General features: G+C 36.3%; 1 protein-coding gene across 13 annotated transcripts in view; it reads right to left on the bottom strand.

The window, feature by feature from the left end:
* Window positions 1-19,878, bottom strand: part of ERBIN (erbb2 interacting protein) — a 107,490-nt gene that overhangs the window by 57,180 nt on the left and 30,432 nt on the right. For all 13 annotated transcript variants that reach the window (XM_067730832.1, XM_067730836.1, XM_067730839.1 and 10 more), the window contains 3 exons: window positions 16,450-16,497; window positions 10,527-10,724; window positions 7,353-7,470 (listed from right to left, as the gene is read on the bottom strand). In XM_067730832.1, the coding sequence (XP_067586933.1) occupies window positions 7,353-7,470; window positions 10,527-10,715 (307 nt within the window). In that variant the 5' untranslated portion in view covers window positions 10,716-10,724; window positions 16,450-16,497. The remainder of the gene's footprint in view (window positions 1-7,352; window positions 7,471-10,526; window positions 10,725-16,449; window positions 16,498-19,878) is intronic.

Below are 19,878 nucleotides of genomic sequence, written 5' to 3'. Positions count from 1 at the left end.
GAGACACTGACGAATAGGGCAAAAAAAGGAAGGAGGTTTCAATAATTATGAAAAAGGTGTAATGAACTTAAAAAAAAAATCACTATATTTAATTTCAAATGACATGTATTTCATTTCTTTTGAGTAAACAACAAGGAATGGAATTACCAAGTTCATTATATGTCTACTGATGTGTTGAATAACACTGATTTATTTTCAAATATCAAACTTGAATGCCCAGAATGAGTCCCACTTGGTTGTGGTGAATAATTCTTATCATATACTTAAAAAAAAAAAAAATCCGCATCTAGAGGAAAGGTGGGAGGACATTCTACACTGTCCTCATTAGAGCCTGACTTCATTTTCATACTCAGCTTTACATATCATTTCATTGGTTTTTATTAAAGTCTATAATGTATCTTGAAATAGTCTACGTAAATGACATTATTCCAAGAACTATAATATTTTTAGTACATGATAAAGTCTATCTAAGGAGAAAAAGACCAAAGACTACAGTATGTTCTACTGACCTAAAATTTTATATGGAGAAAGATAATTTTAAGAGTTCTAGGACTTCCCTGGAAGCACAGTGGTTAAGAATCTGCCTGCCAATGCAGGGGACACGGGTTCGAGCCCTGGTCTGGGAAGATCCCACATGCCGCGCAGCAACTAAGCCTGTGCACCACAACTACTGAGCCTGAGCTCTAGAGCCTGAGAGCCACAATTACTGAGCCCGTGTGCCACAACTACTGAAGCCTGCGCGCCTGGAGCCCGTGTTCTGCAACAAGAGAAGCCACCGCAGGTGAGAAGCCTGGGCACCGCAACGAAGAGTAGCCCCCGCTCGCCACAACCAGAGAAAAGCCCACGCGCAGCAACGAAGACCCAACACAGCCAAAAATAAATAAATAAATAAATTTATTTAAAAAAAAAAAAGAGTTCTATGTTAGATTTCTGCAATTTAAATTTTTAATGGACAGTAATGGTTATAACATCTTCCACAAATACATTACTTCATATTTTTCAAATTTTAAAGTACTTTATTTCATAGCATGTGGTTTATAAAAATTAACCAACCAGTATCTATGAAACAGTAACTCTAATTTCAGATACATCGTAGTAATTTTTTCCTAAGCAAGTAGTTTTGAAGTACTCACTGGTTTCCTGCTTTTACAAATTGCTAGCAATGTATTCACTGTGATTTCAATTCTTACCATATATATGTTCAGGTTCCAAATCTGTATCTCCAGTTCCCCCCTCTCTCCTTAACTCCAAATAAGAATTTTCAAATGCCCTTTAGGTACTGGTTAGGTACCTTAAATAAAACATGTCTCGAACTGAAATTATTTATTCTCTATATTATTCAGCAAATATGTACCCATGCTATGGACTGTAGATACTGAGACATAGTTCCTTTTCTTGAAAGCTAAAATGTAGCAAGAAAAACAAATATTTTCATTCTATTGGCTTCCTTCCTTCCTCAGTAGTGTTCCTTCTCAGTATCTTTTGTACCTTTCTCTCCTTCCTCCAGATCTCTTAATGTTGGGTTGCCACCAGGGCTCACTCTTTAGTCCTCTTTCATATTCATGGCCTTGTTGACTGCATCTAATCTCAGGCTCTATATACCATCTACATGCTGGCAATTCTCAAATATGTATAGCTAGCACATTTCCCTTTCGACTGAACTCCAAACCCCTATGAACATCTGTATATCTTATTTTAAATGTAACATGTCCAAAAATGAGCCCCTGATTTTTTTCCACTAAAAATTACGAGTCCCAGAGATGTCCCCATCTCAGCTGGCAGCACTCTATCCTTCTACATGCACAGACCAATACCACTGAGATCATTCTTGACTCTTATCTCACATCCCACATCCAAACCATCATGAAATCTTGTTGACTCAACCTTCAAATGTATCTAGAGTCTGTCTACATCTCACTACTTCCACCACTATCACTAGAGGCGACTGAAATAGCACCTAAACTGGTTACTTTTCACCCTTGTACCATACTGTTTCTACACATAACCAGAGTAAACCTTTAAAATGCAAGTCATTTCATGCTCTGAATGACCTGACTGAAACTCTTCCAAATGATTCCATTTCACTGAGAATAAATGTCAAAGTACGTACAAATGCCTACCAGGATCTACATTATCTGCTGCTCCATATCCCTACCTTTCTGACCTCTACTCCTATCACTCTCCCATCTTGCTCACTATATTTTAGCTACCATAGCCTTCTGTTTCTCATACATGCTATGGATACTCACACCTTATAAACTTTACACTGGCTGTTTCTTCTTTCTGGTACATTCTTACCTTAGAAATCTACATGGCTAACTTCCTCACTTCCTCAAGTCCTTGCTCAAGCCACTTTCTCAATGAGGCCTACCCTCAATGCTTGTAGGCTTGTCTCCAAAGAGAACTCTTTTTATCCTTGTACATAAAGTATGCAGAACCTGAATTTTATCATGAGTTACTTCTTAATTCTCTGACAATTTCAGCTACCTGTTCCTTTTTCATTCTCCCTTAACTTCAGTAGTGTTCCTTCTTTGTCATATACTCTTTTTATAAGAATTTGACTCTTGCTAAAACTCAGTAAAATGAAGATACTATAAAACATGGCTATCCTTCTCATATTAATCTATTTTGGTTACAGAAGAATTCTCCCTATACTGCTGAGAAAGAGAAAATACCTCCTGAAATCTAGGAACTGGTCTTGTACTATCAGCTAGTCCTTGTCTTACTATGAACAAGCTGCATTCAAAGGGAGGCCTTGGCATTTTCCTGTTGAACTAAGCAATTTCACTGAATACCAATATTAGACAAGGCCATTCTTTAACCATGACAGATCAAGACAAAAGCAAATTTGTAATCATGTCTTGACAAAGATAAAGTATGAACCTTGTCCAAGCCACCCCTTATCCTAATGAGTGACAGCTGCTTTTTTACTGATTATAGTTTTAGCCTTGCTCTAATCTGCCCTCCCTATAGATGAGATTTATTAATATTCTCAATCACAGAATTACTCCTACTTCTTGATGGCATTCCATCCATAGCAAACCCTCATATTCTTAAACCTTCTTCCAATCACCAAGTACAAGCCCAAATCCTATAAGTCTTTTAGCACCCCCTGAGACTCCCCTTCCACCCCCATGGCTCAATCACATGTAATCCTGGTGATCTCTGTTTGGAGGGCATCAACACTCCTCCAATGCCCTAAATGTACAATATAAGTTAATAGTGGCTCCTTACTTAGTGGTTTATGTATTTTAAAGGCTAAGGTAATTAAATAGTACAGAATGTAACACTGAGTTCCAGTCAAAACAGGCTAAAGGAGGAACTGCAAACTGAGATGATTATATTGGCTAGGGGATAACAGGTGTATGGTTTGGATCAGTTATAACACAGTGAATGGTAAGGCCTATGGCAAGGCACAGTGACTGCACACCCCACTTATAGTCTTCATTAACAACACACTTAGCAGTGACCAGTGATCACCAGCCTACATTTTTTAAGTTCCATGTCAGTTTAACACACGGTTTTTCTTCTTTCATTATCTTAAATAAGCTGATTTATTAAAACAGCTGAACTTAAACATTAACTATTAAGCAAATTAGCAATTTTAGAAATTTTAAAACACAGAGAAAAATAGTGACTTCCCCAGCAATCTATAATTTCCCTTGTAATCAATATAACTTCTTTGAACTTAAAGTGAAGAGGCTTTTCCAACATTTTGTCCCCAATCATCAGATTTTCTCAGGTTCAAGGAACTGCTTTCTGTACTGACCCACAAACTTTCAACCCATTTTTTCTGGACTTTTGGACTCGATTTTTAAAAAAGGCCTAATTAACCTCTCTAGCATTCCCATATCAGACAGAAAGATCTGAGCTACTCTTTCTGGTTTCTTTGCCTTACAATTCCTAACTTTTAATCAGTGTGCTTATATAGAGAATTAACAACTAGATAGCCTTCATTTCTTTTTTCTCTCCTCTCCATCAGCTTTCTCTATCAACCCCTTTGGCAAATTGTTTTAATCATCATCCCCTACTGGTCTTCTCAAGAAGACAGGCCATTTGAACACCACGGATGATAATTTCTCTAACACCAGTTGCTATCTGCAATGGCTTGGAATAGCAGCTTGGTGAGCTTTTCATTTCTTTAAAAAGCTAACAACAAATCAAAACTTTAGACATGAAAGGAAAGAGCAAATTAAGACTCATAAATTAACACTCTAGTTTTATCATAGAATATAAATGATAAAAAAAGAATTCCATACAAAATGAAGACAAATATTAATACCTCAAATTTATATACATCCTATACATAGACTAGTCCACAATTTGGTCACCAGTCTCATGAGGCAAGACAGGAAGTGGTAATATTGATAATATTATGTATAGTCTAACCGAGAATGAGATTAATTCCCCAATATAACAACAGGGCAAATAAACAGAGAAGCATCGATTAGAGTACAATTCTTCTTTTTCCTAAATAAATGTTTTAATCACTAAACCATGTTACTTGCCAGTTGAAAAACACTGGAAGAAATATGTGAAAGATCAGAAACTAAGAAAATGTGAAAGTAAAAATCCTAGAACAAGTGCTTTTAAATAAATACAGCTTGCTGAAACACTAATAAAGTATGCCACAATGTTTCCTGCCTCCTTCCAAGCAGGGCATGTAGATAATAAATATGAAAACAGCATCTGGTATATTAAGATAAACTAGAATATTATTAGATTGAACTGATAAAAACACCTAAAAGGAAAAAATAGTAGAGCTTGGATACAAGATTAAAGCATCTTATGCAAGATTTAACATGATGAGATGTAGTAACAGAGAAAAAATTTAGGGACAGTTCAATTTTCTCATTCAGAATATAAGATGAAACTCCCATCCTTCTCTAATACAGTGGTCATCTTAATACTAAATGTAATTTTAATACTTCCAAAATCTGATAAACACTACTTTCAGTTAGTGTGCTATCCTTTCTTTTAAGCAAGTTGTTAATCAACTAGCAAAACTCTCTCATAACCAACCACATCAACTATACTATGCATGCTATTTTCTTGTTTTCAGCAACGTAGCTGGAGTTCCCTGGTTGCCTAGAGGTTAGAATTCTAGGCTTTCACTGCTGTGGCCCAGGTTGAACCTCTGGTCGGGGAACTGAGACCCCACAAGCCACAAGGCACAGCCAATAAATAAATAAATAACATAGACTTGTATAAACATACACTTTAGGGTTACATATTACAAGTTAATTAAAATAATCTCAACTCTCTAAAAGTAAAGTGGGTTAATTACATCAGTTGTAATGATGACTATCAGATTAAGAATTAGGAATACAAGAATTTTTATCAGTCAAGGTAATGGTTCTGACATTATCATAGTTTCTTGTCTCTCCTCACTAGCTTTTTTCACCATCAATGAAATGCGGTTGCATTTAGACATCAGTTTAAGACTAAAAAGAGAAAAAAAAAAAAACAAGGAAACAAGTAAAAGGCAAGGGACTGATTCTGCCGTTTAAAAAACAGATGAGATCACACAGAAAGAGAAGAACAGATAAATCAACTTAATTTTCAATGAAAATAACTTGTAAGGTTTTGTTGGCAACAATTATTAAAGCCATTCTCTTTCAGGGCAGAATATTTAAGTGCTTATCCTAAATCTTTTGGTCACATAGAAATTATCTCCAACTCCTCAAAAACACACGCTGACACAGTTGTACAAAGCAGGTTTTCAATATAAGCAAGAAGGAACTGCTGAAACTAGAATGAAAAAAAGAAACACTACAGTTCAATAGGTTGTCTTAACTCCAACACATTATTCTTCAAGAAGTTGCATGGAAGTCTAAGATATTAATTTAATGATGCTGCAGGGCCATAACTGCACCATTCTCAATTTAGAGTAATAAGTCTGGAATGAGTGCATTTTCAGGAGGATATATGTAAGCGTGTTCATTATTGAGCCAAGTAATAGTTTTATATCATGAAGACTAGTTACGTGGGTTACTAGCCTTTCCCAGGTGCATAGAGTTTTATCAATAACACCCAGATTATTTCAGGTCTCTTTCCTTACACCTTAACATCTCTCATTCTAAAAGACCAAAAAGTAGAAAAGATACCCCTTTGGAGTGGAAGGTTACACTTGATGACTTCTAATGTCACAACAGTTCCGAAGTTCTATAACGCTACTTAACTGTCAGCATATGCAGAGCACAATGTAATGGATCAAGTTCATTTACTTTGGAATTTATCAAGCAATACTTGCCAATCTATTAAGCACAAGGAATGGAAACAAATTTCAAACTGCCCTTAAAGAGAAGTTTCAAGCTGAGGAAATTTATTTAACCTAAAATAAAATCATGAGAAGAAAACTCACACAAATTAAAAACCAAATGACCCGAACTCCACAAAAATGACAATGTCACAAAAACATGGGCAAAGTATTCTTGGTTTTGAAAGATCAAAGAGACACAACTGAATGCTATATGTGATCTTTAACTTGAAGGTGGGGGTAGGGTGAGCAAATAGCTAAAAAGGGCATTATTAGGTGAGCAAATAGCTAAAAAGGGAAAATGTGATGTCAAATTTCTTGAGCGTGATAATGATATTGTGGTTACGTATAAGGATTTCCTTGCTCTTGGGAAATGCTTATTCCAATATTATTCCAATATATTGGAATATATGCTCATTCTAAAATTTTCAAGTGTCTACTTCTCTCTCTCTCCAAGGTAAGCACTTAACATTTTGGAATATATCTTCCATACTTTCTTCAACGTTTATCAAACTAAACAAACAAAACCAAGACTGTGTGCCCAGGAGAACAGTGACCATGTCCTTTTACTTTTCATCGTTAATTGTAATCCAACTCCTAATAAAATATTTGGCACAGAGTGGTCTCTCAATAAATATTTGTTGATGTTCAATTCGTTTATGTTGCACAACTTTTTTTTTTAACCTTTACCACTACACTGTATTTTATGTCAGTATTGATGGAGCTACATTACACTCCACTCTTATGGATGCATCAAATTATGTAATCAACAACAGACATTAAAGTTAGTTGTTACTAGTTTCTCACCATCACAAACAGGGCTGTAAATATATATAAAAAAATAGATATAAGGATATATAAATATGTACATGCATTTACCCACAGCATTTTAATTAAACAGTCATTTAAAATTGTTTATACTTACTCTCTGCCTTTAAATTCTCATAGATCATTTATATATATATGAAAGTTAATTATGGTAGTACATTACAATCTGACTTTTTAATTCTTTTTATTTGCTAAAACACAATAGAAATTTTAATAATATAACATGTTCCCAAGTACAAAAAGTTAGGGGGAAAAAAAATCTTACCATTCTTGCTGACATCCAGTTCCCTGAGATTAATGAGATTTGCAATAGATGCTGGTAATGTTGTTAAATCATTATCTGGTAAACTCAGTTTATGTAGAGATTGACAGTTAAAAAGTTGCTGTTGAAACAAGGTAGAGAAGTATTTTGATTATTCCTTAAGTTTCCTTAAATATTTCATTTATTAACCTTTACACAAACAAATATTATTAATATCATTAAAACTGAATGAGTTATACCTACACAAATACCAGGGAAGATCTCTTATTATTTTATGCTATTATGGATCTGAACACAATTGGACTACTCAGAATGATTTATATCTTCACACTTCTGCCCTGGGTGAAATGCACTTAGTGAAAATAAGCATATGGTGTATTTTCTGCTAAGGTCATAAAAAATAAGTGGCTGTTAAATATGGTAAACTTTGGATCTTGTATTCCAAGCATCCTTATTCCAAAATGAAAGTTTATATAAATTAAATTCAAATATGTACAACTGATTTTAAATGACTTAAAATATAGAATTCTGATTTGGGAGCACAAAATAAATAAGGGAGTAAATATACTGTTATGCTAAAATCACAATAATGAAACGTGATCAAAATATATTTAACCAAAAGCAGTAAGTAAATGGGCTACTTCTAAGCCCCATACCAAAAAACTGTACAGAGCATAGAGGATTTTTAGGGCACTGAAAATACTCTGTTTGACAGCATAATGATGAATACATGTCGTTATATATTTGTCCAAACCCACAGAATGCACAACACCAAGAGCAAATCATAATGTAAACTATGAACTTTGGGTGATTATGATTTTTCAACATAGGTTCATCAGTTTTCACTACTCTGGTGGTTTAACCACTCTGGTGGGGGATGCTGATAAGGGTGGAGGCCATCCATGTGTGGGGACAGGCTATGTATTTGGGAAATCTCTGTACCTTCCTCTTAATTTTGCTGTGAATTTAGAATTATTCCAAAAAAGAAGAGTCTTTAGAAAACAACAGAACTATGCACAGGATGGCACTGAATAAGTCCTATTTAAGAAGAGCATTCTTCCAAAAATGGAAAATTGCTAGGCATGATAAGTGATTCAGTTATTTTCACTATCATAGCAAGCCTCTCTTTTCAACACAGTCCCCAGACTGAGACCTTGCTGGTGGTGATTAGAAAAAGGGACTAATTTTAGTCTTCCATTTACTCTAGGAGAACTAGCTAAGGAAGATAAATTACTTGCTGAAAAACAATATACAAGGGAACAGTCAATTACAAAGCACCCTATTACAACTTAGGGGAGAAATTCATGAACATGCAACCCACAACCTTTAATATTTTATCCACATCTATACACAGATTTTTTTTATAAGACAATCTTGGATAGCACTACTTTCAAAATGATTTTACTACTGGCCACCCAAAGAAAACCTTTTTCAAAACACTGCTGCCGGGCTTCCCTGGTGGCGCAGTGGTTGAGAGTCTGCCTGCCGATGCAGGGGACACGGGTTCGTGCCCCGGTCCGGGAAGATCCCACATGCCGCGGAGCGGCTGGGCCCGTGAGCCATGGCCGCTAAGCCTGCGCGTCCGGAGCCTGTGCTCCGCAACGGAAGAGGCCACAACAGTGAGAGGCCTGCATACCGCAAAAAAAAAAAAAACCCCAAAAAACAAAAAAAACCTGCTGCCATCCGGTATGTATATATACACACACACAAATCTAAAACAAATGCTTTAAGTTACAATAGATACATGCAACCCTCTTTATTTTCTACTCTATGACAGTTAAGGTTGCCAGATAAAATACAAGATGCCTGATTAAACTTGGATTTCAGATAAACAATAATTTTTTAGTGAAAGTATGTCCTATATACTGCATGAGATACACTTATACTAAGAAATTATTCACTGTTTATCTGAAAAGTGTAATTTAATTGGGTATCCTGTATTTTTTATTTTCTAAATCTTCCAGTCCAAATAATAGTTCATTATTTGGAAATGCCCCATATATTAAATTGATTTTTATGAGCCACTAATGAGTCTTCACCCACAGCTTGAAAACCACTGCTGTGTGGGCGGTAAAGCTCTCTGACAAAACTATGGTAGCTTTCCGCGCAACAATAAGAAACTGAGGGGCTTCCCTGGTGGCGCAGTGGTTGAGGGTCCGCCTGCCAATGCAGGGGACGCGGTTTCGCGCCCTGGTCCGGGAAGATCCCACATGCTGCGGACCGGCTGGGCCCGTGAGCCATGGCCACTGGGCCTGCGCTCCGCAACGGGAGAGGCCACAACAGTGAGAGGCCCGCGTACCGCAAAAAAAAAAAAAAAGAAACTGAGTAGAGGATGAAGACAGGTTAGAATTTAAGGAAAAAAAAGTAGCCGCCACTAAAAAATTTTAGCAAAGAAGTTGTTAATGTGAGATGATGTTTCATGGCAACAAACCTATTTTCTCCTGCTAGTTGCTCCTACATTTCAGAAATGTTAAGTCCTCCAAAACTTTTCCAAAAATGGGGAAAACAGAATACTACCTCTACAAAGCTGTTAAAAAGCAAAATTCTGATGTGATAACCGAAAAGACAATTTATCCTCAATAACTATAATGTAGATCAATGTCTCAGGAAAACCAGAAAAACATTAATTTCAATTCTTTGTCTAGTTAAATCTATTGGCTGCAGAAATTGTGCAGTCTTATTGTCTACCTTAGTGCCTAAGGTACTGGAATTAAATACAAAATTTTAAATTATCTGCACAAGTATTTAAGCAATTAACTTGAAGAGATAAAGGTTAAAAATTCTATCTAAAAAAATTTGAGTCATGTTGCACACGCTAAGGTGAAATTAAACCAAAAAAACGGGAAACAATGCACATATATATATATATACACATACAGCATTATGGCAACATTGGGAATATCATATTTCTAGGCATAAAAATAAGCAAAGGCAATTCTTTTTTTTTTTTTTTGGTACGTGGGCCTCTCACTGTTGTGGCCTCTCCCGTTGCGGAACACAGGCTCCGGACACGCAGGCTCAGCGGCCATGGCTCATGGGCCCAGCTGCTCTGCGGCATGTGGGATCTTCCCGGACTGGGGCACGAACCTGTGTCCCCTGCATCGGCAGGTGGGATCTCAACCACTGCGCCACCAGGGAAGCCCCAAAGGCAATTCTTGAAAGACTGGATTAACATACCTTTGGAAGCTCTTCAATCTGATTAGCATCTAAGTAGAGCTCCTCCAGAGTTTTTTCAAAAGTAAAAATCTCTTTGGGAACCTGTTCCAAACTGCAATGAGAATAATCAAGAGTAGTGACGGTCTCCTCTTCTCCTCGTAGACAACGACATGGTACCAACCGCACAAACAAACTTCGTTTTGTAGTCATTTTTAGACACTGCAATATACAAACAAAATTAAATTTAGTGAAAACATGTATTATAACAATTTTTCAAAACAAATTATTCCAATTCAATTCTCACAGTTTACATATCACATATTACATATCACATATTTACATTTACATATCACATATTACATATCACAGATATCACAGATATCTCCTCCCCAACACATTAAATAGAATGCATTTAACATTGCTTTATTATCAAATTTTATATCTAGTGAAGTTCAAATTAAACTCAAGCACTTCTGTACTTCACAAAATGATCCATTAAGTAACCAATTATATGCTTCTATAAGCATATAGGCCCACCTCCCAGAGTAATGAAAGTAAAAACAAAAATAAACAAATGGGACCTAATGAAACTTAAAAGCTTTTGCAGAACAAAGGAAACCATATCGAAAAGACAACCCTCAGAATGGGAGAAAATATTTGCAAACGAAGCAAAAGACAAAGGATTAATCTCCAAAATATACAAAACAGCTCATGGAGCTCAATATCAAAAAAACAAACTAATCAAAAAATGGGCAGAAGACCTAAATAAACATCTCTCCAAGGAGGACATACAGATGGCCTAGGGGCACGTGAAGGATGCTCAACATCACTAATTATTAGAGAAATGCAAATCAAAACTACAATGAGGTGGGACTTCCCTGGTGGCACAGTGGTTAAGAATATGCCTGCCAATGCAGGGGACACAGGTTCGAGCCCTGGTGCGGGAAGATCCCACATGCCGTGGAGCAACTAAGCCCGTGCACCATAACTACTGAGCCTGCGCTCTACAGCCTGCGAGCCACAACTACTGAAGCCCGCATGCCACAACTACTGAAGCCCACGGGCCTAGAGTCTGTACTCCGCAACAAGAGAAGCCACCACAATGAGAAGCCTGGGCACCACAACAAAGAGTAGCCCCCGCTTGCCACAACTAGAAAAAGCCTGTGTGTAGCAACAAAGACCCAATGTAGCCAAAAATTAATTAATTAATTTAAAAAAAAAAAAAACTACAATGAGGTTATCACCTCACACTGGTCAGAATGGCCATCATCAGAAAATCTATAAACAACAAATGCTGGAGAGGGTGTGGAGAAAAGGGAACCCCACTGTGGAGAACACTATAGAGGTTCCTTAAAAAACTAAAAATAGAACTACCATATGACCCAGCAATGCCACTACTAGGCATATACCCTGAGAAAACCATAATTCAAAAGGACACATGTACCCCAATGTTCACTGCAGCACCATTTACAATAGCCAGGACATGGAAACAACCTAAATGTCCAATGACAGATGAACGGATAAAGAAGATGTGGTACATGTATACAATGTAATATTACTCAGCCATAAAAAAGAATGAAATTAGGTCATTTGTAGAGATGTGGATGGACCTAGAGTCTGTCTTACAGAGTGCAGTAAGCCAGAAAGAGAAAAACAAATATCGTACATTAACACATATATGTGGAATCTAGAAAATGGTACAGATGAACCTATTAACAGGGCAGGAATGAGACAAAGACGTAGAGAATGGACATGTGGACATGGGGGTGGGAAAGGGAGGGTGGGATGAATTGGGAGATTAGGATTGACATATATACACTACCATGCGTAAAACAGACAGCTAGTGGGAACACGCTATAAAGCACAGGAAGCTCAGCTCAGTGTTCTGTGATGTCCTTAGATAGGTGGGATGGGGGGTGGTGGGAGGGAGGTCCAGGATGGAGGGGATATACATATACATATAGCTAATTCACTTCGTTGTACAGCAGAAAATAACACAACACTGTAAAGCAATTATAAGCTAATTTAAAAACAATTTTTTTAAAAAGAAACATGCTTTATTAGTCTGCTCATCCTCAACAAGAAAAACCCTAATACAACAAAGATATTTCTTTAATTTCTGACTAAGAGCTGTTTCTCAATTAAGAACTTGACTCTATGTAGTTCTGAGTAGAAAGTGGGCGTGCAAAGATATTTTCAGGTCTTCTAACCAGCCATTAACTTTCCTGTAACTCTCCCACATCAAAATTCCAATCTAAGCCAAGTATATTTTGTTTCAATTAATATTGTTCTTTTAATTTTTCTAAAGTTTATAGGTCTTATATGTGTATAAGTTTACACAATAGAGAAGAAATTTGCTCCAGTAAAGTGCAGACTTCATTATTTCGATCTAATTGGGGGGAAAGGCTCAATTCTGAATTAGTGAAAATTCTCAAGGCTAATTTTATTAAGAACACAACGTTCATACAGAGATTAATTCCAACTAGGAGGCTAACATTATACTACCAAAGAAACGCCTACATCAATAAATGATTGCTAATTAATGTTATCAATTCTTTGTAAAAGAATAATAAATTCTTGCCCTAAGCAGAAGACTCTATGAGAGTATTAGATTACTTCTACCCAGAGCCAAGGCTAGGTTGAAGCCAGTGCAGCAAATGCCTCAGGCACGCACACACACACACACACACACACACACACAAACTCAGTAATCAAATTCAATATTTTAATGCAATATCTTTTAAAAAAAAAACCAAATCACTGAAAAATAATCCATTAATGACCAAAATGGTAAATTTAAAAATAAAGACAGAATCAGTATGACTAATTTTTTTTCTTTTGCCTCAGGCTCCAATGTGGCTCTGCAAGGCACTGCTTCTAACTCTTCTAATTATATCATATTCTTAAAGAGTTTGACAATAGGATAAGTATTTCCCTTGCAATTAAAAAAAAAAAAATCTGACTATTCTTACCATGTGTGCCAGGCACTGTGCTAAATTCTTTATATAAACTGTATGTTTCAGGACTTTCCTGGTGGTCCAGTGGTTAAGAATCTGCCTTCCAATGCAGGAGACATGGATTGATCCCTGGTCGGGAAACTTAAGATCCCACATGCCGTGGGGTAAATAAGCCTGCGCACTGCAACTACTGAACCCGCATGCCACAACTAGAGAGCCCTCGTGCCTCAACAAAACATAAAATAAAATAAAATATTTAAAAAAAACTATGGGCTTCCCTGGTGGTGCAGTGGTTGAGAGTCCGCCTGCTGATGCAGGGGACACGGGTTCGTGCCCCGGTCTGGGAAGATCCCACATGCCACAGAGTGGCTGGGCCCATGAGCCATGGCCGCTGAGCCTGCGTGTCCGGACCCTGTGCTCCACAACGGGAGAGGCCACAACAGTGAGAGGCCCGCGTACCACACACACACACAAAAAAACCTATATGCTTATTCTCATTTCATCCTCGTGTATCTTTCTAAGGCATGTATTATTATTATCCCTATTTTTCCAAAAAGAAACTGATTCTGTGCTTGTAGTCCACTATACTGCTTCTCAATATATAATGATATACTTGAACTCAGATTCGTGAAATAATTCAAATATCAGTAAGTCTTTATTACATACTTCTCCTTTAGGGTTTACAAAAACAAGCTACCGATGGGGTTCAGGACAAACCACCCCAAAATATGGCACCCCAAAATATGGCATACTGAATATTTTAAGCTAAAGGAGTTTGATAAAATAGCAGAAGCAGGAAGGTCACTCTGACCTTCCACGCCGTTCTCCCCTGAAACAGGTAATAAAATCCTCCTGTGAAAGGTGCCCTCCCTATACCAGGAGGTATCTCTGAAGACAAAGGAAGAAGAATTCTAATGAACAGGACTTGTTAAATCTCCCCCAGTTTACTACACTTACTTCATACTCTTTGATCTAAAGTATTTCTACACAACTGTCCACTTCATCAAACACGGCATAAAAATACTCAGGTTTAACTGTTTCTTTGGGTCTTCCTTTCCTTACAAAGGCTCCCTGTGTCACTTAAAACTTACATTAAATAAATGTATATATTTTTCTCCTTTTAATCTGTCTTTGTCAGTTTAATTTTCACACCCAGCCAGGAACCCTAAGAGGGTGAAGGAAAAATTTTTCCTCCTTTACACTATGATGTCAAACATCAAATGATTCTATCTAAAATTTTTGTCTCATGGGGATGTAATGTACAGCAAGGTGACTATACTTAATAATACTGTACTGTATATTTGAAAGTTGCTAAGAGAGTAGATCCAAAGCTCTCATCACAAGAAAAAAAATTGTTACTATGTATGGTGACGGATGTTAACTAGACATATTGTGAGGATCATTTTGCAACATATACAAATACTGAATCGCTACGTTGTATTACTTGAAACTAATACAATGTTATATGTCAATTATTACCTCAAGAAAAACAAAAAATTACTTTGTCAATAAAGTTTACTGAATATGCTTAATCTATGTTTATATGAAGGTGTATTTTACTGATAAGAATAAGCAGTCTTATTGATCTAATAATAAGAATTTAATCCCTAAAGGGGAATTTAGCTTATACTTGTGTTTAATGAGATAATAAATATTCTAAAAATGAATATACACTTTCTTTTTCAAGAGATTCTAAGACTTCAACTGATAATGAGTTAGGGGGACACTTAAGAAAAACGGGAAAAAAACTCTATCTGCTCTGTCCAATCTGGTAGCCACTAACCTGAAAATTCAAGTTAAATCAGACAAAATTTTAAATCTGGTTTCAGTCACACTGACCATATTTTAAATGCTCAATAGCCACAGGTGGCTAATGGATACCATACTAAATAACAGAAGATACAGAACATTTCTATCACTGCAGAAAGTTCTAGGAGGCAGCACTAATACAATATTTCAAACTATTATTCTGGTTCATATTATAACTACTGTATGCTTATATTTATATGATAGTATGCAATAACTTGTAAGATATGGCCTAAAAAATCCATTTTCCAGAAATCATAATGGATTTGGAAGTATAACTCCCAGCTGAGAATAAGGGACATGAAATGTTATTACCAAATGTACATGGTTTAAGAGTGTAGGGACTTCCCTGGTGGTCCAGTGGTTAAGACTCTGCACTCCCAATGCAGGGGGCACGGGTTCAATCCCTGGTCGGGGAACTAAGATCTTGCATGCGGCACAGTGTGGCCAAAAAAAAAAAAAAGTGTATTTATTTTACTATATTTAAGTCATCTGTGCAGGGCACTTGAGGTAGGAGGCAAGTTACAAGGCAGAATTGTTAATAAAGGTAAAAAGACTTCCAAGACTTTTCTGTAGTGGTAATCATACTGCAGAACTTCTCAGAAGAGACCATGAATTCAGAAAAAGATTAGACACTCAGCTCTAGGAAACTGCAAAGAGTTTACATCTCAAGTGAAAACTTCCTCAAAAAAACAAAAACAAAAGAAAACTTCCCCCCCAAAAAACAAAAGAAAACAAAACTTCCTGTGGACAGAGACAGTGGAAAGAGCAACTTAGACCTCAGAATTCAGTGGGCCTGAACCAATACAAAAATGGATCCCAATTTAGACTAAAAACTTCTGATTGATAAGAAAGGAGGGGGACCTTAATTATTGAGGTCACAAGAGGAAAGCACCATATGAAAGGGAATGAATAACAAGACCCAAAGAGATCCTCCCTTACACAATACTGCAAAGAAGTAATAAACCAAAGGGAGAAAGACTGGCCTGATCGGAACAGGAAGTGATCAACAGGGGACCGCTAATTAGAATTTTAGTGTTGTGATATAAGAGCCACTTAGAAATCAGACTTAAAACGGCAGACACAAAAACATTCTAACCAAATGGAGGAAGAGAGGCCAACCAAAAAAAAAGGCATAATAACCCAAACATTTTCTAACAAAAGAAATTAAAACTACTTACCACTGGGTTGAATTTATCTCCCTGATGTTTCTTAATTGAGCCAACATTCTATGGAAACCATAAAAAGAAACAAAATTAACAATAAAAATAGATCTTTATGACTTTAAGGAATATCTCTTCTAATTTCTTATTTACCTCAAAATGTAAATTAAAATTCTCAATAATTCAGCCCCATAAACTGACACACACAAATTTGCTAACTTCTAAATACATGGCTACCTTCTCAACCAGTCACTGGATTTACTGTTCATCACACATTTGTGAACTATTGAGAGCCCTCATCTATATCAAATAATAAATACCTCTCTATCTACCATTAAAACCCCATTTATTTGCCCTTACTGAAAAATAATAAAGTTTTCCCAAGCAAATAAACTCTAATCACCAATTTAAATTTAGTAATTTTTGATGGTTCTATGCAGCAGACACTGTTAATTGCTTACCAGTCTTTTCCCCCTTTCCAGAATTTTCCTTATTCAGGGTGGTAATAGACCCAGCTAAAAACCCACTTTTGAGCTTTCCAAGAAGGGTGAACAGGTAATGGATGACACAGTTAACATCAACAACATATACTTAGAAGTCTAATTTGGGGGTGCGATGGGGGTTGGCCCTGGAAAAACATTTGCTTTCCTTATCCAGGGACAGATGTGAACATGTCTACTTCTATCCTATGACTATGAGTCAACAAGCATGAGGATTAAAAACCTACCAAAAAGGCTGACAGAGTAGAAAGACAAAACAAGCTGGGGGTCTCTAATAGCACAGTTGAGTAGCTGAACTACAGAAATATCTGGATTTCTTGGTTTATAAGAAAACTAAACCCCTATTTGCTTAAACCATTGCTAGGTTTTCTGTACCTGTAACCATTCCAAAATAAGACAGCCCAAAACCCAAAATAACAGCATTAATGTATATACATCATAAATAATCTTTTTTTAAAGATATTAATAAGTGTGTTTCAGAATTTACAGGGTCACTTTAAATATATTGGGCTATATGTCTCTATGTTAAATTGTTTAGGACTGCTGAGTTGTTTAACCTTCTCCACAAATTCCACCCATAGTACATGCCACAAAAAATACCTTTGCATATATCAAGCAAAGATGGCCACTTACTCTGTCACTCAAGGTACTTCCACATACATAGTTGTCTGGTAAAATGGCATTGCCAATGAACTGAGATGGAATAAGGCTACAGAAGGAGCAGGTTAGAGAGAAGAGAGAAGGAAGTTTGTGTTTCAAGACTTTAGCTTGAAATACCTGAAAGCTTTCCTACTGCGATCCTACATAGGCAGTTGGATATGGGTATTCAGAGATGTGGGGAGAAATCCAAACTGAGGATATAAATTTGTAAGTTATCTGTTTAGAGATGATATTTAAAGTAATGAAATTAGATGAAAGAATCAAGGGCATGAATGTGGACAGAAGAGTACAGGTTCAAAAAAGAAAGAAAAGAAGAAGGGAAAGAAGGAAGGGAGGGAAGAAAACAGATTCAATGACTGAGCCCTGAGATATTATAAAAATAGGTCATAAAGAAGAAATAGAACCAGAAATAGAACATTGAAGAGAAGCAGTCAGTGAGTCAAGAGAAACTACCCCCCAACCACCCACCCAAAGTGTGATATCCTAAAAGCTAAATGGAAAAAAATGTTTCAAGGAGGAAGTTATCAACTATCTTAGTAAGAACTTTAACTGTCACTGTGTAATAATGTAAAGGTCATTGATTATCTTACTGGGCAGTGGTAAGACAAAACACTGTTTGGAGGGGATTCAAGAAATAGGAAGAGGATAATCTGACACAGCAAATACAGGCAACTCAGGTAGTTTCGCTAAAAAAGACACTGGAAAAATAGAGCAGTAGAGAGAGCAGAATGTGAATCAAGAGTCACAGCAGTGGATTTGTAGGCAGATGCGAATAATCTAGCAAGAGAGAGAGATATATTTTTATAAAGAGATTTGGAAAACCATTCATAGACCATCCTAACAAAGTTTCCCATCAGTTTCAAAAAAAAAAGCTGCTCATGAGGAGGAGAACAAAACAAAAGAAACCTCGGGTGCCATGGTACAACTAGCTAAACGATATTCACTTAGGGTATTTTTAAAATTACTACTAGATTACCGTAGCTTCTCCCTAGAGATTCTGATTTAGGAGATGAGATATAAAACTCAAGATTCTTTATCATACACAAAATGCTGATGTGATACTTTTTTCTAACAGTTTCAACAATAATCAATCCATAGTCAATATTATTTCATCTATACTCAAACCACCATCTTTTTCCCTTTCCATCCTTTTTTGATAAATTCTCATTTGGGGGATTACTGTACCAACTGAAAAGTGAAATCACTATAAAGGTTTTCTAAAATATAGTATGTTATACTTCCCTATGGATCTGAAGAGATCACAAGTTATACTTGGCTAGATTTAAGAGAAATCTTATGTTGGAACCATCTTTTTAAATGAGTTCAGAAGTTGAAATGCACAACAAAGGCTCCTCAGGCATGCCCATAGCCATTAGATGGTATTTAGTGGTTGTGTACGATCATTTTAGTTTAATCATGGCTATCACAGTATTTGTTAATCTGTATTTGGTACAACCTGTGCTTAATTCTAAGGCATTTTATGGACATTATTAACCCATTACCGGTAAGTACATGAATAGTAAACAATGAAAATAGTTATGTGCAAAAGAGCAAAAATAAAAACGTAAAAAAAGCTATGTAATGAAAAAAACAAATACTGTATAGGAGCATTTGATTGTGAAGGACAAAAATAACTGAATGTATAAAATGTGCTATGCCTACAACATATACAGCAAGAAATGAGGAAAGGAGGCTGGTGAAATAGCTAAATTTCACACTTACAAGGTCAATGTTGCTGTCTGACCCCTGCTAGCCTAATTCTAATTCAGCAGAAAGCTGAGAGCTTCTTCAATGTCAGCACTGTTAATCAAACTTTCACATCAAAACATGGTTAGCCTAAATATGCCAAAAAAAAAATCTTAATGTGGAATAAAATAGTTGACATACATACTAAAGTTATACGGAGTTCCCACATTTGCAGAAACTTCCACTTTATATTTTTACAAATAACTTAACATAATAAAAAAGACCTTTAGAGTAAAGTTTGGGAAATGCATACATCCATATAACCAAAAGCAACCAAGACATAAAATCTTTCTATCACCCTAGAAAGTTCCCATGTGCTAATTTCCAGTCAACACCCTGGTCAAGGCAACCTATCCTAAATAAGAGTGCTATGACATTTGTGTACAAGTATTAGGAGAATGCAGGCTTCAGTCCTTGTGGGTAAATATGGGAGTGAAATTGCTAGATCAAAGTCTATAAGCATGTTTAATTTTATTTTTTTAAAAAAAAGGAATAAACAAACAAGTCATTTTACAAAGTGGTTTTAACACTCCCAGAGTTC

The sequence above is a fragment of the Pseudorca crassidens genome, chromosome 3 (genome assembly GCF_039906515.1).
Source record: "Pseudorca crassidens isolate mPseCra1 chromosome 3, mPseCra1.hap1, whole genome shotgun sequence".
NCBI classification, from domain to species: Eukaryota; Metazoa; Chordata; class Mammalia; order Artiodactyla; family Delphinidae; genus Pseudorca; species Pseudorca crassidens.
This window is presented reverse-complemented; position numbering and strand designations above follow the sequence as displayed.